Genomic DNA, 27,212 nt, shown 5'->3' with positions numbered 1-27,212 from the left:
CCCACTGGCCCCCAGGAAATGTAGGGGGGGGGACACGCCTATCAACTAGCCTGGAAACCCTTTGGACCCCCATAGGAAAAGGAGGAAGCGGCCTTGAGAGAGGGATGCCTGGGCATCTTTGCTTAGACCAGTCCTGGATGAGTAGAAGAAAAGTAGATGGGTGGATGGATTAATGGATGGCTGGATGGATACTTGCACGTTTGGTGAACTGTCTGTGGGCCAAACCGCAACGAGGCTCCTATATTTTACCTTAAAGCTTGCATTTCTCTCTCTCTCTTTCCTCTGGAGAAAACAGGAACTCCGCAGATGTGACAGAATGAATCATGAAAAGGCCTTCAAAGTAGTTCTTCCACTTTTCTTGAGCTGTTTCTTTCCTTTCTAAAGATTCCTTTATCCCATCGGGTGGTAAAGAAGAAAAACAAATGGAACAAAAGACCAACTCAGCCCCCAGTTTGCTTATTATTTGTTTTCTCCTCTCAAAAGTCTTTCAAAATCATCAAAATAATGTTTACAAGTTTTCATCAAAAAGCTTCAGTGTAAGTATTCACAAGCCCAGACATTTCATTTCAGTCATTGAGATTGAGCAGAATGTCTTTACGAGTCTGTACATGGAAGGAAAATGAATTCACTACACAAGAATAAAAAATCAACAGCAAATACTTAAATGACAAACTGAACTCTACAATCGTTTTCCTGGAAGAACAGAAAAGCAAAAAATAAAATAAAAATAAAGGCTTTTTCTCACAGTCTTTCTGATGTGGACGAAAGAAAAAAAGGCTTTGGTCAGCTTGCTCTGCATGTCGTTTTACCCTGTGTAGATCAGTGGTTCAAGTACTAAAGAACACACAGAACAGTTTAGTTTTGTCCAAACACAAGTTTGTGCTGTGAGATTAAAAATGCAGAGTCTCAGATGGATGACGGTCTGGATGAGGAAGTCGATGAACAGAAACTGAGGAATGATCTGGAAGTATGTGCCCCCTTAAATTGTATTCATGTTTGTCCACCTTAAGTAATTTAGACCCTCAAACTAACAATAGATTTGTGTCATGTAAAACCTTTACGGTTGAAGAACTTTTCCGAGGATTATCAAGCAGCCAAAAGCCGTGAAGGACTGCAGGACTTTGACTATTTAGACAGCAACCAGCAGTGGATGCAGTTTATATTTTTCAGAATAGTTTTGGTTGTTTATCACGATTTCTGGGGATCCTGTCGGTTTGCTTGTATTTTCATAGTCTTTCAGCATATGTGGGGCAGCCATGGTGCAGAGGCAGAACCGTTGACATCTGATCAGAAAATGACAGGTTTGATTCCTGTCAAAGTGTCCTTGGGCCAGACACGGAACCCCACATTGCTCCTGGTGGTCTTAGGCTGGCGCCTGTGCAAGGCAGCAGAGCCACTATTAATGTGTGAACCAGACAGTAAACATTTTGGGCCTTTAAGAAAGGTAGACAAAGTGGTAATTAAGAAGACGCCATTTACAATAATAATTCAGTTTGAGCTACTTTTTGTAATTGTAATAATGATAAAAATATTCTAGCAATCTCCTAATAAAGAAATGTAGCTGCAGAAACATTAAAGACTAATAAATGCAAATTTCAGACTGCAGCTGTTGACCCCAAAAGAGATGACTACCTAAAGGGTTTCTAGACTTCTATCTTTTTTGGAGAAAGGTTTTAACAGATTTTTTTCTGTTTTTGCCTTGATTGAAACTGCACTTTTGAATTTTAAAAATCAGTTTTAAGTCTTCATTAATTGTGTGACAAATTAGCACAAAACAAAGCATAAAATACTTTTCTTTTACAGCGCAAAATAAAAAAAAAAGGAGGGTCTTAAATAGCACAGGTGTTCATTTTAAAACTTCTAAATCAGGTGACGGAGTAATTATCACTCGGCACAGACGGAATTGTCAGTCACCTTTGGGTGTTGGCCACACTTTTCTTTGTTCACAGCACTGCTTTAAATGTAAAAGTGTGTGTTTAAAAATGGGAATAAAAAGATTCTATTCATTTTTGCAGGTTTTACAATTGATCTCTCGTTAAGACTGAGGAAAGAAAATAAGAAATCCAGATCTGTTTCACCCATGACATGAATTTAGAGATTATACAGAAAAGGTGTGAGCTCATTCAGAAAATCCTAACTCTCTGAACAAATTGTCAAATCAGAGGGAAGCACTGGCTGAAGGGAAGAAGAAGTCATGGTTCTTGAGGTACTGGTTCCTGTTTCAGAGATCCAAAGCCATGTTTTCAAAGCGTTTGATGAAGACGTTTGGACCTGTAAGAAAACTCCAGCTTTTTGAAATCATTCAAACTCATTTTTCTTCTCTTTTTTTTACCCCATTATGACCACCAAACAGAAAAAAAGAGAAAGGCCTTCACTGTGTACAAAAACACTCACAAATCTCAAGCTACATGTCATTAAACTTTTCAAAAAATCACATTCACATTTAAAAAGAAAAAGGAGAAAAGGGCTCTTTAGCTGACCAAAAAACAGATATCACTGACGGGCCTGGGTTTGGACGGCACACCTTAGAAATGCTGTTAGAGGGCAGGAGTTGAAATCAGCTGACCGTGATGTATTTGGTTTCTCTAAAACGAAACACAAGAGCACTGTAGGTTGGCTGGCTGAGCAGACACACGTCTTCTTTAGAGCCCAGGAAAGTATCACAAATGGCCCTAAAAACCTTCTTTAACAAAGAGTTTCTGTATTTCAATCAAGCTTTTTTCTCCTGCCACTTACCTATAATTAAACTTTGAGTCACTAGGCATGACAACATTTTCATATTTGCACGTTTCATCTAACGAAAAGGAGTTTCTTTGCACTGAACGACATTCAAAATAAAACATGGCACAAGACGACTTTTTCCTTGTGTTTTTCTAAAGTTTTCATCTAGGAAATATCAAACCTTCTGAAATTTATACACTTAAATGGAAAATGTTTTTTTTTTAAACTTCTCATTTGTTTTAAAAACAGCGGGTTTTATTTATATATCTATATAGATTTTTCATATATCCTCTCTTTTGATTTAGCTTTGTTGTGCAAATTCAGCAGTAACACAAGTGGCACAGCACTGGGGGTGGGGGTTGGAGAAGGTCCGTCCTCAGCGCCTCTGCAGCCGTCCCTGACCTTTCGTGTCCTCTGGAGGTCAGCAGAAGCAAAAGGATAAACGAGAGGGCCGAAGAGATTCCTGGGTTTTGACTGTCTGAGCCACAGCCTTGGCAGTTACGCGTTCACTCCAGCTGAGTGATGTCAGGTCCATGTTTGATTTGGGTGGCCCTTGTTGGATTAGTGGCTCAGGAAAGAGACGTTGAGGGGAACAGAAGGAGGCGCTTGCTCCTGTGTGCTGCTGCTGCTGGGTGCCTGTGTCCTTCCAGTCATTTCCTTGACTGTAGGTTGTAAGTTTTACAGACATCAAAAAAAATAATCACAAGGTGTGTGTTTTTTTTTTTGTTAATCCAGTTCTGCACAAACTGGGCCGGTCCTCAGCTGGCCAGAGCCATGGTGTCGATGACCTGCTCTAGTTTGCCTCGTAGCCGCTGCCGGCGTGACTGTTCGTCTTTCTGTAGCGCAGACAGGATCTGCACACAAACAGGGAGGAAGAGCGTTACTCTGCCGCTAATTTCCATTAACCAGCTACACTCAAAGCAACAAGGTGGGCAGGGCTGGCGGGCCAGGTGTGAAGGCTGGTGGGATGTGTGTGATTACATGTTCATTAGCACAGAGTTGCACACAGGAGGATATGTGCGTTCATTTGGATAGCATTAACAGGATGTGGAGGGGCGGCAATAGTACAGTATGTGGATCCACTTTAACGATGCTTGTGTGCGTGTGTGTGTGTGTGTGTGTGTGTGAGGTCAGGGCACGAGTCAGAGGCGATGGGATCGTGCAGATGCCTGCATCTGGATAATGGGCTGTAATGACAGGGTGCAGTTAGTATAAATGGAGGCAGCTGCAGCATAACTACAGTGATGCTGAAAAGGAGGATGGAAAGAATGTCTTAAATCCATGCAGCACAATGTGGGCAAATAAGATTGACACTATGTACACATCTGTGCACTAATGCATGGGGAGAATTTGCTCTGCAATTCCCGTCTTTCTGTTTCCCTTCTGTGAATTTGTTGACTTAACTAAAGACATTAGGGCCTGATCAAATCCAAATGTAATTTTTGAATAAGTGATCCCCATTTGCTGATTTAACCTAAAACTGGTTATTCCACACTCTGCAGCAACAACTGCGTGGGGTTGCGGTATACCAGCGGGAAATGTTGGATTCAGACTCATTAAAAGAATTCAATTAGATTTAAGTCTGGACTTCGTCTAAAACACTTAACTTTTAGAATCTATTGGACATTTATTTCCACACAATTTCCCAGATAAACTAAATAAAAAACTCAACAAATGGTAGTTTAAAAAAACGGCAACTTTAGACACTTTTTCTCAGATTTATTGTGTTTTGAAAGACCTACTCTGATGAAAATTGTTTTATTGATGTTTTTAACATGTTCTTGTGCCATTTTTCTGATAATGGAAAACATGTTAAGAAAATTGCTGTTTTCTGAAGCTTTCTTCATTCAAATGAATCAGGAGCAGATGAAAAAACACCATCTGTGTTGGCATCTGGCTCCAAACTGTACGGCTGAATAGCTCCAGCATTGCTCCCCATATTTGCTGCACCGCTAATGTTTGGTTGAGGGTGTGAGGGGCTGTAAGCTAGTGGGAGAGCACGCAAACAGATTGGTGACAGGATGTCGGGGCAGGCTTGCTCCTCGCCAACAGTCCCGCCAACAACTCCTGCTGCTCTGCAGTAACTATGAAAACGTTTTTGTTTTGTTTTAGTTAAAAATGGCACAATCATCTTCAAAAACTATTGGCAAAGCTTTTAAAATGGATCAAAAGATAATTGGAGTGGGTCTCTAAACCTGTGTCTTGGGGTTGCTTAGCAACCCAGTGTAGCTCCAAGCATTTGTGCAAAAATGTTGACTTATAGTCAGGTGTTAATCTTGATGAATAGAAAAAGTGAAAATGAAAATCACAAAAGTTTTGCAGAGCTTCATTAAGTTGATAACGTGTTCAGCTGGTGCCTTAATCTGCATCCTAATGGTGGTAAAACCTTAAGCATGTGCCGCTGAAGACTGATAATCGGTGTAATTGAATTAAGATGACCCCATGGTGTTGGTGAAGACACAGGACATCCGCCTATTGAGTAATTCCTTCAGATTCAGAGGACGCTCACCTCGTCTTTGTACTTGATGATGTAGGTGTAGATTTCGTGCAGCGCCGACATGCTGTTGAACTGGCTGAGGTGCAGCCGGGACTGCTCTGCTAGGTAGGCACTCATGTCCTGATCACTGATTGCTGGCATTCGGGAGATATCCGAGTAATATCTTGAAGGAAGCAGAAGACAGCAGTAATTGTTATTTGTATTTACAGCAACACCTGCTTAATGGCGTGTATTTATGTAGCGCTTTTCTACCATCATTAAGCGCTTTACAGTCCCATTTACCCATGAACACACACAGTCACATGCTGATGGTGGCAGATCTTTGCAGGTTGCTGGTCAGACCAACAGGAACAATTTGGGGATCAGTATTTTCCCCAAGGGGTAAGCCATGGTGCAAAGGTAGAACAGATCGGAGGATTAGATCCCACCTTGTCTGCCCGCATGTGTCTTTGGGCAAGACACTGAGCCCTACTTTGCTCTGGTGGTTATAGGTTTGTGCTTTGGGTCTTAAAGCATTGTATACAAGAGCAACTGTATGTACTGTAAGTATACGTCATTTACCAAGAACACTCTGACACAAGGGATGGCAGGGCAGGGACTGAACCTGTGACCTTCCAATCTACCATGGTAAATTTACATGCAGGAGCAGCTGATAAACGTGTTGGGCAACTAAAAACGGACAGGTGTAAAATACAAGTGATGTGGCATGAAGGAGTCTATGATGACTGCTTCTCCCAAAAACATGTATGAGCCCCATGCAATAATTAATTATCAAAGGAGAGTTTTTCTTTTTCAGGTTTTTTTAGCATCATAGCTGGTTTAATTCCTGGACTGTTTGAGGACATAAACCTTTATCTGAAACCAAATAGGCATGTTTGGTAATTTAATAACCAACAGAGATGGAAAATATGACTAGTTCCTTCAGCTTTCATAGTAAATAGCTACAATTAAAACATTTGTTGAGAGCATCTGGTAAAAATGACGACAACATTTAAGTGAAGTATTCTTTGACATGTACCAATAAAAACGCACTAAACCCTAAATGTAAACAACCTCTGATGCAGTTTTGGTCTTACAACTGTTTTATGACTAAAATATTAGCTGTTTGAGCCTCTTTTGACCTTTGTCAGATCAAATCTCCGTCGGTCCGGATTCTCCTTACCTCTCTACCCAGTTCTTGTAGTTGGGGATGTCTTTAGCGTAGAGGAGCTTATTGGAGGGCGAGTCTTTTCCCAGTTTGTGCTCAGACGTCGAACAGGAGTCCATGAAGGTTTGAGCCACCACGGAGAGGCAGGCGTCCGTGATGCTGTTCTTATGGATGTCAAACACAAACTGTGGGTTTTTGATGACGTTCACCCAAAAGCGCAGAGGAAGACTGCAGAAGACGACAGATGACAACTGTCAGATGATCCAAATGTCTTTTATGTTACAGCCGCTTAAAGCTTTAAAATGTCAGAAAAAAAGTTGATGAGACGAATGTTATGATTAACTTTAGCATTTATCCACAACAGAAACCGTTTTAACTTTACGATCATTTAATAGACTTGGAAACACTGATTTATGCTTTGTGGATACTGACGTTCCCAAAGATGTTTACTCTGCAGACATCATTTAAATCCCATTACTCATCAGTAATTACTACTCTCTCAGTTGTCGTTTTTATAGCAGCCATTGCTGGGAGTACACCTGACATGCAGCTGAAGACAGTGGCAACAAAAGAGAAGAATGGAAAAAAAAACCTTTTAACCTGTGAACCTTTTTTCTTTTCTCTCTGTAGTCAACAAGGTGTCCAACCTACCAGTTGCTCTTCCAGGTGTGTCGTACGTCGTAGTCTGTGATGGAGTGCTTGTCGGCCTGCTCGTCCAGGAAGTCGAACATGTATTTGATAGCCAGCGGCAGTGCGCTGCCTCTGTGGGCGGTGCTGAAGATGGTTTCAAACAAGTCATCCACAAATTTCTGTAGAGTTCCCTGAACAGGAAGGAGGATGAGGAATGAAGAAAAGATGTTAACGATTGTACGAGATACTTTACTTTGGCACAAAACCCTTGACAGTTAGTGTTTTCTCACACCTAAAATATCAAATTTTGACTATTCTCTGCACAGTGGAGCAGTGGTTAGCACCCCGGTTCAGGTCATGGCTGGACGGGCCTGACACAGAAACCCCAATGGGGGACCCTTCTGTGTGGAGTTCGCATGCGTGGGTTTTCTCCAGGGACTCCAGCTTCCGCTCACCGGTGCCAATTGCCCCTAGATGTGAATGCGAGTGTGTGATTGTGACCCCGCGTCAGACTGGCGACCTATCCAGGGTGTACCCTGGCTCTGGTAGCCCTGTGACCCCAAAAGGGACAAAACGGCTTTAGAAAATGAATGAAGGAAAAGGATTATCCTCCACTGGAATGATCCTAAATGATCCCAAGAACTGCAGTTTGATCCATGAATTAACTGAATAGCAGACTGGAGGCATCTGCATTTTTAAGTTATAATATCAGAGCTTGAGCTGAGATCTAAAGTCTGACAAGCATTTTGACATTGAGGAAAAAGTGGAAATCCCTCAATGTTGTAATTCCTCTGACCTTTTTTTTTTCTCTTTTTTATGCTTCTAAAAATGTTATCCGTTTACTTCTCTTTTTAATTTTTTTTTTCTCAAATAGACCCTCTGATAATAAAAGCAGATCATAATCTTTAGGTAAAAATGCTTTTTGAGTGAGAAATGACAGGAAAGTGAGACTTTGCTCCTACTTTTGTGGCGAGCAGTCTGGTCAGGTAGATCTCGGAGACCATCTTGCTTCCTCGGTCACCCTCCCTTTGATCTGAGTGGTCGTGGTTCTTCACCAAATGCCACAGTTTGGTTCCACTCTCCAGGTCAGGTGTGATCATTGGCGTTCGGGATCGCAAGCTGTCTGGACTGCTGGCTGTCCTCAGCATGCTCTCTGACAGGAGAAATGAGCAGCGTGTAAAAACAACAATGCCATTTTAAATTTATATTTACATTATATTTTGCCGCTAGAATCCATATCTCCATAGTTATAATGAATCAGAGGGAAGCAGGGAGACGTTTGAGGCTTTGGTTGAGGAAGAAAGGTGCACAGAAAGATGGCAGGCGCTGCTGCTTTGGGGCTGAAAGCAGGAATGAAGAGAAATGGATGACAGAAAAAACAATGAGATGCTGATGCATGATGTGGTGCTTTGTGACAGGTGAAAGGATGGTGGACCCCCCAGCAGCCATGGGCAGAAAGCTGGGGGGTGTTGATCTGAACGGGTGAAGAGGTCAGACGAGACGGGGGTGAAATGGAGAGTAATGGAGTACATGGCACTGAAAGGTGATGGAGACTGAGTGGGCCAGTGTCTAGTGCTTTTGTTGCTTTTGCCAGTGGGGTGTTGAGTGCCTTTGATTCAAAACTCATCATCACCAACTATCAGTCCGTTCAAAACCACACATCCACAGAATCGTACCTGTGCGATGACTCCCACTGACAACCATCAATAACACAATTTGATCAATTTCTTTTTTAAGAAATTGTCATATTTCAGCATTCTTACACAGGTCAGGTTTGCTTTGAGCAATTATGTCAGAGTACATTTACACTCTTACTAATCAAGTATTTAAACCCATGATAAATGTTCAGTAATGTACAGATTTAGCTCATTTAATCCCTGCTGAGATCAAATTGTCTTTCTATTGCAAAAACATTTTTTTATATAAAAACATTCCCAGTGGTGTTTAATTATGATATATTTTTAACTAAAATCCCACAACCTAAACGTCTTAAAAAGCCATATTTCATGTTTATCTGAAGCCTCTGTTTCCAAAATCTCCTCTACATGGGCGTGGCCACTGGTATCGAGCTGAGTAACTCCGCCCTCGATCCTGCCTTTCTGCAAGCTGCGTCTTGCATGAGTGAAATGTGTGGAAACACAAAACAAATGTGTGTACCAGACCCTTCTGTTTAATAAAATTACACACCGAAAAGAACTTTGACAAGTCCATGAAAAATGCTTTACTGTGCTTTAGAACTGATGTGATGGTAGCACATGCAGATTGTTGAATTCATAGTACATAAAAGGAAACGCTAGAAAGAAAACGACTATTTACTCATAATTTTACAAATACATGCGGCCGGTGCTCAACGTTTTTCTTGGCCGCACAGACCCAGAAGAAGGGTTACGTTTAGGATTACAGTTTAGGGTTAGGTTGTGTTCACACCACCCGATTCGCACGGCCAAATTCAATGTTAAGTCAATGGTACAGACTCGATCTGAAGTCCGGCTACCGTTGGGTAAGGCGGGTAACTGATCCAGATCACTATGCCGGCTCCTGGGAGGCCAGCTGGCGGCCAGACAGAGACCCGGTGCGGGATGAGGAGCCAGCCTGCTCAGGCCTCCTGAACTTTATGATCTTTTTCTGATTTTCATCGAGGCAATAATGAAATAGGTCCCCTGATTCAATTCTTGTTTTTATTTTTAACCCTTCTGCTATCTTAGCTGACCCCACCCTTCCATTGACGTGTTCTCCCTACCATGACAAAGGTGGATAAAGGTGGAAAGATTTCATGTAATCCATGGACACCAGTGAAGATCACAAATCATTGAAGAAAAAGGTTCAGCGCACTGTCTAATGGGTCTAGATGACCCAACTCCCAACGTTAAAATGCCTAGGATAGCACAAGGGTTAACAATTTTTCGTAAGATGTTGCATCCAAAATTTCTGAGAAATTAGTGAAAACCAGGAGTAAGTAGTGGCCTGAAGTTTAAATACAAACTGTAGCAGCTGAAGACTTTTTCACTTCTCTTTATGATGTTAAAGTCAACCTCTCATTTCTACTCCTTAGAGTTTTTGTTCACAAATTTTGAGCTTAAAAGTTCTAAAAATCTACAAAGGCTATGATTAGTGACTGTACTCATGATACCTGGTATAACAAACACTTTCATTTTTTAAGAGCTTTGGTTAACTTGATTCAATTCAAAGCCTAACAACTTTCTTACTTTTTGCAATCTCGAGGAAACCTCAACATTCATTGTAATATTTAGGCTTTTAAAGTTATTGTCACCACCCGTTAATCACATAAACACTAACACTTTCCACTGGATCAGTTTACTGGTCCAAAAAACCTGATTCAGTAGAAAAAGAGAATACAGGATGAAAACGTCATAAGTTGGTCAAAAGTGTGTCTTTGAATGCGTAATAGTGTCCTTGCAACTTCTGGGTGCACATTTGGAGAAAGGCTCTGTTGCCTGTGGTGTACAACACATCAGTGGCAATGATAGCATCTTGGTGTGTGAAGGTTAATACCCTCTCAGAGTCAGATAGGGGTAGTTTTTGTTTTCAAAGGGTAATTTATTCTGTAAATAATTTGATTTTTCAGTGGTGTGTACCATATTGGGCATCTGCCTTTTGGCTGTGGTGTCCTCTTTTTCTCTCTCACCATCTCTTTCACTCTGTCAGCCAGAAATCGAGGTGTCTACTTTAATGTCTGTCATTTATGGACTGCTTTAGAAATAGCCGTGGAATAGCCTTGGCCTGGGCTGATGGCAATGGAATAAAAAGGATTGCTATTCACTCAGAGGGAGGTAAAAAAAAAAAAAAGCGAGTCCAATCATGGCCCTGACAAACAAAGAGGGAATGAAAGGGAAGGTGAGGGGGAAGGTAGGCAGTTAGAGAAATGGGAATCATTGACAGGACGATTTAAATGGGATTAATTCAAAAGGAGAACTGGAGCTCTACCGTATCTGCTGAGGCTCTTTGTGAAGGTGGAGGAGTTGGAGATGTTGTAGGCAGAGTTCTGCTTTGGCACCAGGGCGATGACTGAGCTGTCTGTTACCTGGACATTGAAACAAACAAACTAACTGCCTTTCTGTGGGACGTAGGCACACTTTCATCATTTTCGGGTCAGACTTGTGTACCTGATAGTGAGCCAGTGTGTTGAGTCGTTTCCAGTCATTGTCGATCTTGGTTGTGACGTCTTCATCCTGCAGGATGATCCTGGCCATTCGACCCTGACGCCATTCTGCGCAAAGAGGAAGCAAAGGTTCAGTCAAGCCCTGTACAGAAACGTCCCCGACTGAGAGCGGACAGACCGGACTTAGTCCTACCCAGGTCCATGTCAGAGGCCTTTGGCCGCTGTGAATAGGGACTGCCTTTGTACACAGCATCCAGCAGCTTCTCTTTGACCTGAGTGATGGTGTCGCAGTTCAGACACTTCACTGTCACCTCGGGGGCGTTCTCGTTCTCGGGGTTTACACAGTGCAGCGTCTGGCAGAGAAAGCGACACAAAATAGAGACATCAAACAGAATTAGCTTTAACGTTTGATCCTGGTCGGACGTCGCCAACTGGAATCCTTTTTGTATTTTCGTTTCGACGTTTTACATCTTTCTAACAGCATTTCTGCTGCAGATACTTCAAATATTGGACTTTTTCCTCGTTTGCAATACACACTTGAAAATCAAAACTACTACTACTAAAGCAGATGCCTCCGACTGCCAGCATTTCTCCAATCCAAACCTGAAGGGCTCAGTTTGGAAAGTTAAAACACACCAAACGCGCAACAAGATCGACTGCTGATTAATCAAAGAAACAGCTCTGCACATGTACAAGCTGATTAAAGTTCAAAACTTTCATTATAATTGAATATGACTAGAGCTGGACAACTCATCGTGCAGTTCAGAGCAATGAAGATGGACTGGGATCAAGATACAGACCAGTGTTTTGTAGTCAATCTGCTGTCGGATGAGCTTGTCCTCACTAAGAGAATAGCGGGCCTCTCCTGTGATGGCGTCAATGGGGCCCTTCTCCATCTGTTGCTTGATGGCACAGTACAGCATGAACAGAGGTTCTCCCGCACACTCCTGCACAAACAATGAGCACAACTGTCACTTGGATCCAGAGGGAAAATGGTTATTGTTCATTCTGATGGGGTAGTGTAATGATGTGGGCTTGGTTCCGTTGGCCATTCCTAGGTTTGCTAAAATGTGTTTAACCCTTTACCCCTTTTATACCAGAGCTTTAGCTACAGTGATGACATTCTGTCGACTACTGTTACTCTTAAAATGTTGATGCAATCAGTGTCATTCCAGTATATTCTATCTATCTATCATGAAGAGAAGCAGCTTTGCATCGTACTGCAACACGTTCATGTCATGTTGCATATCAGTGCAAAGCCGATATGAAAAGCCCCTTTTCTCCATGCCCCAATCAGGTGATTCAGGACAGTCAAAGAGTTACAGTTGTTCGAAGAGTGAAATTTATTTATGTATCACCTGCAACGTTGCCATTGCTAAAAGGGTTAATACCGGAAATGACACTGGTGTCACAGTTTACACGCGGTTTTCGAACTACCGTTAACTCTAAGACCACTTATGCAACTAATGCAATTCCAATGGAATTACTACCATAAAGTGTTCCATATTACAGAAAAACTGCTTTTTTTCCACTTCTGAATTTGTTGGATTTACTTAAACTACGTAAACAGTTGAAGAGTTACGGTTATTCAAAGAAGCTCAGCATTTGACCTAAACCTTCTGTGTTATAAGAAGTAAGAATCAAGTCATCCCACGCACCGAAAACCCAGAATGACCTGGTTCCTCCATCAAAAGATGCCACATTTTTGTGTTTAGATAAGGTCCCATGTGCATTGTGTTTTCAATCTAAGCTAAAGGTGCTTTAGAAAACATTAGAATATGTTTAAAAGGGCCTATACCAGGGGTCGGCAACCTGCGGCCTAAGATTGTCCTGGTGCCTTTAACACTGTCAGGTACCGCGAGCGGGCAGGAGGAAGAGTCAGTTATGGGATGCAAATTTTTTCTAAAAAGTCAGTGATAATGTCGTGGGAGGAACATGACCCCCCCCCAAAAAAAACAAAAAACAAAAAACACCCATTTCAATTAAATTTGTGATATGATTCCAGACCCCACAACAAACTAACAGCTGCTTCCTAATAAAATTTATATACTTTATTGGGTTTACTGGATTTAGGAAAAAGAAAAAAATAAATAGAAAGGGGTCTGCCTCAAAGTGAATTTGTTTCCATCATCTCATTCATCTTAACTCTGGGTGTTTGACAGACAGAAAGGTCTATGCAAGGTTGTGGAAAATAGACAAAAGATCAAAGGAAACATCAAGCTCATAAAGAACGACTTTTCTAGTACCCCAGGTGTTGCGGCTCCCTGTGCTTTCATTTCTTTGATCCAATTGGCTCTTTGAGTGGTAAAGGTTGTCGACCCCTGGCCTATACGATGCTGTTCTTTAGCCTTTTAGAGTAAACAATATCCATGTATCTGATAATATTTTACCTTTGGCACACAAAAAATGCACTTTTTGTTGAATATTAGTTATTTTCCTGAGCTTTTTTCCAACCCTGAAGTAAGACGACTCGATCTCTGAGGCACCGCCTTTCACTCCTAGTGGTTGCCGCCCATTTCGTGACTTCATCCTAGAGTTGGCCTCGGCAGCGGGTCTCCAACATCCAAACCTTTGCAAACACGGATGTTGCATTTTGTGCATGAAAATGAAAATGTTTTTGCTAAACACTGCTGGCTCTCCAGAGAAAGTGGGTGTTTGTTAGTCTGGGGGCGGTGTTGGCAGAGCAGGCTCTTCTTGGAAGGGGCTGTCCCTCGCTGGTCTACGTCAGCTTGTGATAACCCGCTCGTTTTCGTGGGTTGTGGGGCCTGGTTGGTTAGAACCCAAAATAATAAAAAAGAAATGTGCAAGATTCAACTATTTTGGATCAAATGCAAGTTCATCTAAAGGTTGTACATCTGCAAAATGCTGCTTTTAAAAGGTGTTTTAATTAATTAATCGGTAAAAGGTTGAATTTCATCTGAGCCTGTGCAGAATTTGCAATATTTTAGCAAAGGTGAAGTTTATAGAAAAAACAGCATTATAATAACTGAGTTACTTTAGTATAATATGAATGCTTTTTACAAGACTTTTCAAGCAGGAAAAAAGTAACAAAATATAACAAAATGCCAGAATTGTCTAGGCTTTTAAAGCAGTTGTCAAAGGTGAAGGACACGGTGGTGTTCAATGCTCAGCTTTCTTCCAGAAAGACTGTAGGCGATGTTACATAAATCTCTGCAGTCCGGTCAGGCTCCTGTAAGCAGACGCAGATGTTGTGCTGTGAGCATGCTCCCCATTCTCCTCTCTGTCAAAGACACTTGCCAATCAATAGTGTCGTTAGTCATCACTCTGGCCCAAGAAAAACACTCCAAGCTAAAGCAGCAGCGGCAGCTCAGAGGGGAGAGCGAGGACACATCTCTGCCAGGGCTCATCTTGACAAGAGTTTAATGATCGGCCGTGCGGTGCTCTGGGAGACGATCTCTGGCTTTGTGTGTTGGAGATTCATGAGGTCCAGATCAGAACAAGGGCCTGCACTAATTTATCTGTCTTACTTCTAAGCTCACTTAACATCAGGCGTTTTTTTCTCACCCATTTCTTCTTGTTGACAGATTACTTTTTAGTCTCGTGGTAACAAAGGTTATTTGACTATGTCGTGTTATTTCTTTGCATACATGATAATATTATTTCATTGAAGGACTGTAAAAAGTCCAAAATAAAATTTTAAATCTTTAGACGCCCAGCCTTTGTGCGCACTTGGTGCTTGTATTTCTAAGGTTTATGCTCACAACACATAGCATTAATAGAAAAGAAGTGAGGAAAAAGTCTGAAGAAGGGAAGGATAAACAAGTCCAATGACCTTAAAGTGGAGGAGGCTGACAGCAGAATAATGTTAGAATGAACAGCGCACATGAAAGAGAGATCAGAGGAAGAGGAGATGTGAGCTAAAAGAAGATGAAGAACAGTGAAGGTGACGTGTGAGGTACAGGAGTATAACTGAGTTCAGGGATCTAAAGATCAAGAAGAAAAATGTTCCCCAAAAAAAACAGAAAATGGTTTCATCTCAAAGGCTTTGATGATAAAGTCAATGTGTAATAACAGGTAAAAACAGAAAATATGCACAGAAATATTCTTTAAGTTTGTTCTAAAACACTTAGAAATGAAAACTCACCTTGAGGAACTTATACAACAGGAATGTAAACCAGTTGGTCAGCATCTTTTCAGCAACCGACTCCGTTCTAACGACATCAAAAAAGCAGAAAGAAAAACAACTTTTTAGTTTTAAAGAGAAATAATAAAAATTCCACCTTCAATTACAGCTTTGTCAGTTAGGTTCGATCGAAATAAGGATTCATCGGAATTCTATAGTTTATTTTAAGTTTTTAATAATTGCTTATTTCTTCTTCTTTCTCTTTTGGCTTTTCCCTTCAGGGGTCGCCACAGTGAAACAACCTCTCCTTCGAGGATGAGTCGCATGGTTAACTTGGCAATATTTTACGCCGGATGCCCTTCCTGATGCAACCCTCTCAATTTATCCGGGTTTGGGACCGGCACAGAAGCAGAGAAGGGAACTGGGAGCAGCCCGGATTCAAACCCTGGTTTCACGGACGGAAGGCGCCGCAAACCAGCACGAGCTAAACTGGCTCCCCTAATAACTGAACTAAAAACTCAAATAAAATTACAAAACTGGAAACTTTGGTAAATTATTGAATGGTTTAAACTTTGAAACTTTTACTTTGAGGCAGGTCAGAAGTTTCTAAAACACTTTTCAGGTGGAAAAAACTGTTTTTCGCTTCTGTTGCTTATGGCTTGTATCTAATAAAAAGAGGAGCAGAGGTCCGATTTTGTCTGCGATGTCACAACACCCAGCACCTCTGACCAAACCCTGCAGACATGGACAATTAAAAGAACTTTTTCCTTCGTCTTCTTTTAATTTTCCAACAGAGACATAAGTTCAAGTAAAAGTAAAAATGACATTTAAGACTTTTTAAATGACCATCAGGAACATGTGTCAAACTCAAGGCCCCGGGGCCAAATGTGGCCCGTCATGTCACTTTATGTGGTCCACCAGAGCATAAAAGCTTTTAATTTCTTAAAATTATTATGTATGTGTAGCTGCAGTTGTAATTATTCAATGTTTGAAGGTCTGTATCCAGACAAATTGTTGTAATCAAACCATCAGTTGGATGCCAGGCTGGGTGCAGCCTTTTTTTGTAAAATGTCACACATGTAATACATGTTCTTTCTAGCTCAGTTTTATGTTATTTTTCTTTGTTCACTTGGACAGTTTGATCCTTCATTAATGGAGTTATGTGGGTTTTAATAGGCGGGTAAAATTAAAAACATTTATGCTAAAGTAAGAAGCAAACTATGTTTTCTATGCAACTGTAATTGTCACTTTGAAAAGTTATAATATTATTATTTAACATTAAGGAGTAGTTGGGGGACCTTTCTGTGTGGAGTTAGCATGTTCTCCCCGTGCATGCATGGGTTCTGTCCGGGGACTCCGGCTTCCTCCCACCATCCAAAAACATGCTTCATAGGTCAATTGGCAACTCGAAATTGTCCCTAAGTGTGAGTGTAAATGGGTGTGTGATTGTGGCCGGGATAGGCTCCAGCAGCCCCATGACCCGAAAGGGATAAAACGGCAGAGGAAGATGAACATTTAGATACATGTATAAGTTATATCTGGCCCTTTGAGGACAGCCACTATGCTCAGTGAAAATAAGTTTGACACCCCCTTTGCTGAGTTTTCCTTGCACATCCCTCACCTCCTTAACAGCAGCTTAGGATGGTTTTTGCTCTCCAGGTTTCTGTCTATCAGGTCGGACAGCAGCTGTTTCAGGACCCCTGTTGCATACTCCATCTCCCCCTGCAAGGCCGTCATGATCAGAGACGCCACATTGCCACGATCCCGCATGGAAAACGACCTGAAACGACGGAACAAAAGCTTAAGAGTCACACAAGTGTGGCTCCACTGGTGTGTACATGAGATGAACGTCCCCGTGATGGTCAGTGGACACATTAAAGTTTGAATAAATAACTCTTCATTTTATTTTAGTTTTCTTAAATAATAATGATATTGTTATCCCTAATATTTTTAAATTTTCAATTGGTCTCTAAGCTAAAACATTTTTGTGCTGAATGCTGCTTTTTCCAGCAAAACTTAACTTTGTGCATCACATATATATATGTTACAACAAATGCATAAAATATAGAATTGTATAGATGAAATCAATAAATAAATAGAGACCTCTGCGCCTCCAGGGTTCGTATGAAAGTCAGCAGAAAGTGCTTCTTGGTCAGCAGCTGGCCAAAAAGTGTGAGTGCCTTCTCAACATTTGCTTGGACCTGAAAAAACAGCACAGAGGCAAAAAGCAAGTAAGTAAAGTCTCAGCGGGCAGAACGGCGCTTTTTACTGACAAATGCAAGATTAAGCAATAACTACAAACATCGACAGGCATGAACAATCCAACAGTAGAAGAAGAATCTGATGGAATTTACACTCAGGAATAGAGGAGCTCTGGATTAAAATCCAGTTTTCACTTTTTCAAAATTCACTAGGTGTAGAATAAAGCTGAGAAGCTGGAAGGGTCATTAGTGTTGCTTCCCAATTACTTTCAATGACTTCTAAAGTTGCTGAACTCACTTTTGGGTCTGCTGCTTTGTAATTGGTGGCAAAAATATCCTGTCCTGGCATCCATCATTTAACTCTAGAGCACTATCACCAGGTGATTTTCACCAGAGTCTGAGCCTTCACCGGGGATGTCTGACATGTCCCAGGAATGAGAGGACCAAAGACCAAGTTTCTCGTATTGCTTTATTATTTTTTAGGAATTATTCGTTCACAAATTCCCAATTTTTCAGTAATTTCTGAGCATGTTTTTTTGAACTTCCTATGTTTGTTTATTTTTTTGTTACACATACCAGAGCTGAAAATAAAAGAAAACCACTCTAATTTATAACGTGTAGTCATGTTTTGATCTATCTTTTATAACAAGTACTTTTTGTTGAGTATATCGAGTAAAATTTACCCAGCAAAAGTGATGGTGTATAACTTTATGAAGTGAAAGTGCTCTAGGGTTAAAATAAAGCTGTCTGTCAGCCCATCACATTGTTTGAGGGAAAACTGGATTTGCTGACGTAAATTGAACTAAAACCTGATATTTACATGTATAATTGCCCATTTTTTAAAAACAAAATGTCTTGAACTTTCTGTGGATCGAAACGGAGACGCAAACTCCTGAAAGAAGCAGTCGGTGGGAGTGTTTACTGCAGTTGGGATTGTAGACGGACCTTCTTTGGAGAATTTTGGTTCTGTGGACCTAGAAAGTCCCCATTTCCATTTTTTGGGGAACTTTTAACAAAAGGAGAAGTTTGTGTCTAAAGTTTGTCCGACTTTGGCAACACATTGAGTTCAAATTAAGTCTCCAAAGAAGGATTCTGGATTCACTTGAGTTCAAAGTCACAGGTCCAAGCCCTTATGTCTGCCTGCTACAATAACTAAATGACATCAGCCAGTCAAAGCAGGGATGGGTACTGAAACTTGGTGCCAAGTTGGTACCAGTACAGACGTTTATGGTACTAACGGTATGTGCTGATTTCATATTTTTCTGTCTAAAACACTGCAACCTCGTACTAAAGTTTTCCTTTTTCTGCGGCACACTGACTTCTTCTCTGTTAGTGTTGGCGAGCAGGCTTCGCAGTGACCCTGAACCCGATACGAGCAGCATTCCAAGAGGAATGAAGAGAGGCAACAACACTTTCTGAAAAAAGGCTTCTTTTGACATACAGAAGAACAGTTTTGCTGTAAAGTAGTTGCTTTCTTAAATAATAACCAGTTTTTACCTCAAATTTTTCTCAAAAACTCACATTAGGACTCCTTGTAAATGTAAGAAGAAGAATTTTTCAAAGAAATGTGCAGACTTCGAGCCTTCTTGGCAGGTACTTCTTCCACTCTGCTCATCTTTATGGGATGAACTTACAGAATTTTTGACCAGCAGGCATTTTCCTTTGCTGTGTGCTGAGCAGGGATGAGCTTGTTAAACAGGGAGGTGAGGCTGATTGTCTCCTGGCTCCCCTGCTGCTTCGCTGTGTGATGGGCTTCATGTCAAATGATTTTACCAGACAGTTTGGCACGATTTGTCTTCTCAACATCAGAGTATAAATGGCTAAAAGCTCCTTTCAGCTGAATATCAATAATACAAATCATTATTTGTCTGCTGGGACAAATGCACTTTCACCGCCTGGACCCATACTGTGATTCTGAGACTGATTGTTCTTCCTATTTGTTGTTTATTGAAACCCCCACCCCTTCTGTTTGGAGAAATTAGCTACACAATGTTTACTTGCAGGTTGTGTGTGCAGGTCTTTTTTTTTTTTTTTTTTATAATCATTCAAGCGGCAATGTGTTCATTCTGAAGACTCTCAGTCCAAATCAGAGCAGAGCGACAGCGATCTGTCTGTCAAACAGAGACTGAAGAAGAAGATAAAGAGGAGGAAGAGGCATTGGGGCATGGCTGCAGCCTGTGTGTGTGTTGGCGACAGAGGTGCGCCCTGCTTGTTCTGCTGCCTGCCACTTGTCACTACTTATCAACAACACACTTCACCCTCAGAGGACGCCTGCGTGTCATTCACCTGCTCCATCTTCTTCTTCTTCCTCAGTCGTCGTCGACAGTGTCGCCCCGTCGGTCTGTCCCTCACCTTCCTTCCTCCTCCTCTTTTGTCTGTGAGCGTCGCTTCTTACAATAACACTTACAGGCAGCCATATATTCCATTTTCACCATTTCAAACCTCCGTAACCTCCACTCTTCCTTTCTTTAGACATGCCGTAATAAAGTGTCTGAACCTCTTTCCCAAGTGCTAAATGAGATTCCTGGGCCTCCAGGGTGGAATCTGTGTGTGATGTGTGTGAGCAAGACAGAATGAAATAAGTGAGAAGCAGATGGAGATGCATGTGCAAACTACCAACAGTTTTTTACCCCCGTCATTGGATTACATCCCCCTTCCCTGAGGGCCATAACAAAACCATCTTTTACTGCAGCAAGTGCCTTCGATTGTAAAGTAAAAGGTGAGCTTACACTTCAGAGACCTTTTAAAAGCTGTGGATCATATTAATGCAGGCCGTAAACTGAAAAATGGAGTTAATTCAAACGGTGACCAACATGGAGGCCAACTATGTATATTACATCACTACAACTACAAAAGGGTAAAACGAGCTGTTTGTGCCTCAGAAACACAGATGAATGCCAAAACTTTAAGATGTGGAATCCATTTGTTGATAGAGTAAAAATCTAGTCAAATAAATAAACAGCAGCTGAATAAAAAACTGACTTTGTACAGATGTCCCGTTGACTACTACATGTTATAAATGCCCCTTGAAGGTCAATAAATGCCATGAAAAGCTGTGTAAAATTTAAAACAATGTTCAACTTAAAACCAAATGTCATATAATCAATGAATGAATGCTACATTTAATTAGACATGTTGAAAAGTTAAAATATAATTATTGGTTATACCAAAAATATGTTGCAGAAAATCTAAAAAAGGTGGAAAATGCTAAGTTCAATGGCAATCCTGCTAAAAGTAAAAACAAAAATAAAAAGTGTAAAACAGCCAAAGAAAAAAATGCAAAAAAGGAATACAATAAATGATTAATATCCTAAAGTCGCAGCTTTAATAAGTAAAATCCTATGAAGGTAAAACAAGTTTAAAAATAAAATGTCAAAAAAAATTGAGGTAAATTCACGGCTGTGGTTCAACCAATCTGAGGAACCGAAGGACCAAACAGACGAGCAGTGAGATGTTTTCTAAAGTCCAGCTGTCCAGAAGAACAGAAACCGTTGGGCAATGTCTTCCGATTGCTGTGTCTTTCCTTGTTGAGGAGCTCTTGTGTCCACTTCCTGTTTTTGTTGACCTATAATGCTAAATAATTTAACGGACAAAAACATGGGGCAATGATATAATTTATTGTAATTTAATGTACTCAGAACGTAACAGCTCACCTCTGCATCGGTCTTAAAATGCTCCAAAAAACATCCGTTTTACTTCTTGCTTCCCCTTCACAGGTCAGCACAGCGAATGCCCAGTCAGACATGTGTATTTGTATTTACGTCGACAGGTGATGCTAACGTTAGCAGGCTAGCGTGAGCATGCACTGAAGCTATTGTTTTTGTTTTTTATGCACATTGAATGATTAAATGTCCATTTCCTGCCTTTGTAAGTGTCAATTTTAAGGTGTGGTTTTTGAAACTTTGTGTGTTGTTCTCTCTGATATGCGTGATATTTTTGCTGCTAAAAGCTGCATTAGCTTTAAATCTATTTGTTTTCTATTTGGTGCATTTGTGCAGTAAAATGTCCCACTTCACTGCATTTTCTGCAGTTTAAGGTAAACACGGTTCTGTCCATTTTTAGTCACTTTAGAACCCAGGAGAGTTCCCCTGAAAAGGTGAGAAACACCACAGTTTCAACACCTGGAGGGCTATAAAAAAAAGGATATAAATGTGATTTCTGGATGAGAGTGATTAAATAAAGCTTCAAAAGGTCAAACAAATTATTTCCTTTCTCCAAAAAGTCAGCGCTCCAATCAAAGTCAATGGAGCCGCACCGGCTCCTCCATCTTAATGATGCTGCTGATTACAAACACTGCTCCCTGGTTCTGAGCCTCGGCGGAGAGTAGTTCATATATATGTACAATTAATTCCACTTTCTTTGGATGAAAAGGTGACACGTCTTCTTAAATCGGGTTCAGAATCTCCATCCGGCTCACATTTACCGCCCTAATTATTTACTTAGCGGCGGCATCTTAAACAAGCTGCAGTCCCAGAATCCCAGATTTCTACTTCGACCTCTCGGCACTCATTTTCAATCTCATCTCTCTCCTTTACAGCTTTTCAGCAAACATTTTTTTTGTAAGCATGCTCGGCACACGCCGACAGTCTCCTCCCCACGGATCCCATTCATGCTGATGTGAAGACTCTTGCACATCGGAAGCGTTTTCTGTGACGAGGATGAATACATAACAGGTAAAATATAGGTTGTGTGATTGCTTCCAGCTGAACAACATCGATGCTTTTCTTACATCTGATTTAAGAAATCTGCACGTGCTTCAGCTCAGGCCTTTCAGTGACATGAAATCTGAATTGATGAGTACTTCTGGAAAAGGCACCGAAAGCAGCCACTCTTTCTTTTTTGGTGTTAGTTAATTAGTTTCCCGCTCGCATCAGTCAAAGTTGATAGCTCACGGTTAGTTTGTGTCAGTATGAAGTTTGTTGGAGGGTGTACTGACCCGTACCTCCATCTCCTTAAGCACAGGGTGGTCCTCAATCCCGGGAAACAGGACCCTCATGGCGTACGTGCGATAGTCCAGGAAGGGAATTCCAGCTCCGTCCAGTTCCTGGGTCAGCTCGTGAATGTCCGTCTGAAGCTCGGCAAAGGCTGCAGGAAAGGCGAGGCAGAAAAAAGCCTTCAGAGGACAGCAGGTCGATGGTTCGAGCAGGTTAGATTCATCACTGCAGGCAAACTGAATCTTCAATTTTCCAGGATTCACATTTTATCAGTAAAAGCAAGGCAACTTTTTTTGTTAACGGCAGCGGGATCGACCACATACCAGAAAATCATAGTAGTTGGTTTGAAGGTCGTCAACTTTAGAAAAACAAGTCCAGATGACAACCTTATACTTACTACCATGATGGAATCTACATGGATGAATGAGAGTCTTCATAGACACACAAACCAGACAAAAAGTCTGGGACCATAACAAACTTCAGATGCAGTGTCCGAGTCTCACAAAGGAATTAGACAGCAGCACTGGGAGCTAAAGGTCAGGTTTTAATAAAAATACCTCACAGAAGCATTTAAAGAAGGAGGCAAGAGAAAGAGATGGGAGTCAGAGCAGAGAAGCAGTATGGGAACTTTTCAGTCCACTCTAGCTCATTTTAAAACTGCAACACATCCAGGACTTTTTCTGGGGCTGTTGCAGACTTTCTGCAGTTATTGACCGTGACCTGAATCATATTGATCTCTTCTAGAGGATCAGCAGTCTGTGCATTCAGAGCAGGACCTGCTCATGGCTCTGCGTGCAGATATCGCCAGCTTCTGGTCCAGAATCTCATGAATGAACCTGCAGAGGGCAGCTGCAGCCGACGGATTCAACCGCAAACGTAAAGACGCACATTTTTATTGACAGTGACTTCACAAGACATATTCATGCTACTTCAAGGAAAAAGCTTGTTTCCACTTCTAAATTATTTTTTCAATGTATTTTTCTCAGGCCTGTTAGTGATGAACACCCTGCATTTTCACACAAAACTACAAATCTATTTTGCCAAGATAAATGATTGACTTTAAATGATGTAGCTCATCAATTGGCAATTTACCAAACAGCTATTTACACTCCAAGAAAGTTCCAACAGATGCAAAAAAACAAAAACTACAGAGGCCTCTCTACAACGAGCCACACAAATCCAAAAGAAATTAAATATGAATTTATAGAGAAAAAACTAAAAGACGAAGACACATTTCTGAGACAACAAAAAACTAAAAGTGCTTTTCTAAAAATAAATAATAATGGTATATGTTCAATGAACTCACAAAAAGTCTAAATATTGAGATTCTTTAGAGAGAACTATAAAGAGTCTCAATGTTTTTTAATTTTAAATTCTACCCGAATGTGAATTATGAAAAAATGGAGCACAGAAGAGAGAAAAGGAAGAGACAGAAAACGCAGTTCCTGGATGGGAGAGTCAATTAATTGCATGAGTGGATGATTATTAAGAGAGTGGCGGATGAGTTTTCATGCATAATTTCCCCCAGCTGTTATTGGACTGTTTGGTCCACTGAAGAGATGAAAGAAGATGAGGAGAAATGAGGAAAATCGAGAAAAAGATCAGGAAGCAAAATGGTGACGGCAATCCGGAATTTCAAAAAGTCTGAGAGCAAAAACAACAAAAGAGGAAATGACAAAGACACAAGGAGATAAGAAAGGGAACGCACGGGCTGACGAACACTGTAGCTCCTTAGACAGAAGCCATCTGAACCGGTTTCATGTTTGCATTCACACACATGTCAGACTGAAGCCCAACCAACAAAAGAAACCGTCTGGATTAGAACTTTAAGGTTCTGCTCTTAAACACAGACAAAGGACAAACATGAGTTTTGAAAACAGTTTGAGGAACTTAAAAACAATTCAATTCAATTCAATTTACGGTAGCTTTATTTTTATAGCCCAATATTACGACACAGTTGTGTCAAAGGGCTTAGCTGCTCACAGCTAATTGAACAAGACATAAAATCAGTCATAAAATACAATAGCTGATTGCTAAACTGAACTAAACAGACTAAACTAAACTGGAAATCCCCGCCCTCAGATCCTCATTCATGGTAAGGAAAAACCCCTAAAAGAAAAACCGGATTCATGGGATGTCCACATGAAGAATGGATCCTCTCCCAGGACGAAAAAAAAATATGTTTTCTTTACAAAACTTACAGGGATAAAAGGTATACATTGGTGGTAGATACGTGGAATGGTCATGGAAAGCCACATATTTGCGTATGTGACTCGCAAAAATAACACACAATTGCGTAAGATTTGTAAGAATTACAAATAAACTAGGTAGAATCTGCATAAACTGCGTAGCTTCCAACAGACCTGAAACTTTGAACAGCTCAAAACCAAATTCACATAAAGACCCGTCGCCCGAAACCCTCGATGGACATGTGCGCACATCAGCGGATGATGAACGCAAGAAACACTTAGGATTTACGTACAAAACGCACCATAACGAAAAACTGAAGTTTCGTCCATGGAAAATGCGCAAAATGTAATGTAAATAAAAAATAAACATTTTCACAAGTTCCAACTGAAAAGGTGAAAATTCAAGTGTTTTTGAATCATGCACTGAAATGTAACTTGATTCTAAAAGAACTCCAGCTGTATTGAAACATGGCTAACTCCTTCAGAAGATGCAGTTTCCTACCGTTTGGAGTAAATAGGATCCTTCCAGGGAGATCAGGATGACAGAGTCATCAAAAAAACAGCAGTAAGAAAACATGAACTGTTTCTCATTTTCTACTGCATGCAGCCGATCCGGCTTTTTCTGAATTTGGTACAGTGAGCGTTGAATCTTGTGGATCTTTCCAGGAAAATAAAACCTCATGTGATGTGACAACAACCAGAGAAAAGCTCTCAGAGCCTGGCACATGGAAGACACTGACTGCATAAATTAGCATACAAAGAATGCGTTGCCCATGGATTTGTTTGAAAGTCAATTTGCATTTTGTTTGTTTCTCCTCTGTCATGTAGGATATTTAATAGCATCTTTATTACCTACGCAGAGCTAAGGAAAGCTGCCTGCCTTTTGGCACAGAAGCTGGTTGGGAGATATTGGTGTGTTGTCTACGACTCACGTTTGACTAAACCTAACGTTCCATCTCCTCCTCCTTCAGACATGCAAATCTTAGATGGCCGCAAACAGTTTTCTGCCATCCCAGACCCAGCGGACCGCCCATTTAAGGTGTTACTCCGCCCATGTGCCTGTCTGTCTCTGTGGGGCAAGTGGGTGTAGAAGGTGGAGCAAAGGTTTTGGTACATCCTTTGATCCTAATATGATGTAGTGTTCCCTCACTTTTGCAGTGTCACCGTTTGCAAATGTTGCAATTTTACTGCATTTTTCATTTTTTTTAACAGCGTATTGGGTTCTGCACCTTGATTAGCTGACAGCAACTGTCAACTGATCTCCGCAGTATGTCTCCAGTACAGAATGCGTACAGTTTTCCAAATGTACATAATCTTTGATCGCAATCAGATCGCTTTTTTATTATTCTTTAATACTAGACGTATTTTTCTATATAGTCTAAAAATGTTCACGTTTGTCTGAGAAAAGTGTACAGAGTGTGTAGTAAGGGGTTTTACTGTCTTAAAACATCTATAATCTGACTGCGCAGACTTCACCTTTGCAGGTTATTTTTACAAACTGCAATAAACGAAGGAAAGTTGTGTTTTTTTCTTCTTCATTGACAGAAAAATCTGGAATTTATTTTGCACATTTTTGTTAAAAAAACCCCAAACATTCTTACTGGCATTGCAGTAAAACTATACCTGAACATTTCCTCTGACAACAAAGGCGCTTAAGTCAAAATATGAATATTTTTTTTTTTAAGTAGCATAGGTGATTTTAAACTATGTGTTCATGATATAACATCTTGTTCAAGTGCTTCGTGGCATTTTACTGAGTGTCAATACCTGGGCTGCTGTAACATCTGTCATCCACGCTCTGATGCAAAGAGGGGCCCTCACATGACCTCTCACATTTCTGCAAGCCACTGATGCGTTACTTCAACTGCATCCGGCAGCAATACCACATCAAAGTATGTCTGACCCTAAAGTCCTGTTCAAGTAGCCCCTGTGATTGCATGATTAAGGCCCTAAGCACAGCACACAATCTGTGCAGAGCCGTGCCGAAAATGTTACCAAGGTTGATCACTTGCAGTCTTTGGCTGCACTTAAAAATGCACCTCTGCCATTCGTGCCAAGGCACAAGTACAAGTACGCCTCTGCAAGACCAGAGCCATCGCGACAATAAAAAATAGATCAATAAGGTTGAGTCAATGAAATCACCAGGTACATCCTGAAAAACACAGGCTGAAGAGGATGCTTCATACGAGAAATACACAAATACAACTATATTGACAGGTCTGTGTCTCACTGAGCTGCAATGGTTGCCAACAAATAAAATACAGCATCAACAATCAAGGTTTGGACATGCCTAAAATGGTTTTTGAGGTTTAAACATCATGACTTGTGTGTTTTCTTGCAGGGTTATTGAAGCTCCTGTCGCATGAAGTCAGTATTGCTTATTTTTCTTATGTTATTCATCTTGACATTGTTCAAATGCGCTATTGAAACAATAAACTGCTGGTAATGTGCAAGGAATACACACTCATTGTCCTCATACATACAATAAATGCTTAAAGTGATCCCTCTGCTATTAGTACACATTTAATAATCCAAACAAATGGGAAGAAAAATGGTATATGGCGTTTACTTATATAGCACCTTACTACCTGCTTAGAAGGCCCAAAGGGCCTTACAGTCACAGTCCCATTCACCCATAAAGCCATCTTCAGCATTTTGCCCTAAGGACACTTTGACGCACAGAGCAGGC

At 40.9% G+C, this 27,212-nt stretch overlaps 1 protein-coding gene across 2 annotated transcripts in view; it reads right to left on the bottom strand.

The window, feature by feature from the left end:
- Positions 1-440: 440 nt before the first annotated feature.
- The window catches only part of LOC101175236 (plexin-A1), a 260,037-nt gene continuing 233,265 nt past the window's right edge, over positions 441-27,212 (bottom strand). Inside the window, exons 21-33 of one of the 2 annotated variants that reach the window (XM_020704419.2) lie at positions 22,337-22,485; positions 17,303-17,400; positions 16,821-16,979; positions 15,221-15,287; positions 11,916-12,062; positions 11,309-11,468; positions 11,120-11,223; positions 10,941-11,037; positions 7,958-8,148; positions 7,017-7,186; positions 6,381-6,593; positions 5,231-5,381; positions 441-3,575 (exon numbers count right to left, since the gene is read on the bottom strand). In XM_020704419.2, the coding sequence (XP_020560078.1) occupies positions 3,480-3,575; positions 5,231-5,381; positions 6,381-6,593; positions 7,017-7,186; positions 7,958-8,148; positions 10,941-11,037; positions 11,120-11,223; positions 11,309-11,468; positions 11,916-12,062; positions 15,221-15,287; positions 16,821-16,979; positions 17,303-17,400; positions 22,337-22,485 (1,802 nt within the window). In that variant the 3' untranslated portion in view covers positions 441-3,479. The remainder of the gene's footprint in view (positions 3,576-5,230; positions 5,382-6,380; positions 6,594-7,016; positions 7,187-7,957; positions 8,149-10,940; positions 11,038-11,119; positions 11,224-11,308; positions 11,469-11,915; positions 12,063-15,220; positions 15,288-16,820; positions 16,980-17,302; positions 17,401-22,336; positions 22,486-27,212) is intronic. The other variant, XM_020704420.2, reaches the window with a different exon arrangement.

Source organism: Oryzias latipes, chromosome 7 (assembly GCF_002234675.1).
Source record: "Oryzias latipes chromosome 7, ASM223467v1".
Lineage (NCBI taxonomy): Eukaryota > Metazoa > Chordata > Actinopteri > Beloniformes > Adrianichthyidae > Oryzias > Oryzias latipes.
This window is presented reverse-complemented; position numbering and strand designations above follow the sequence as displayed.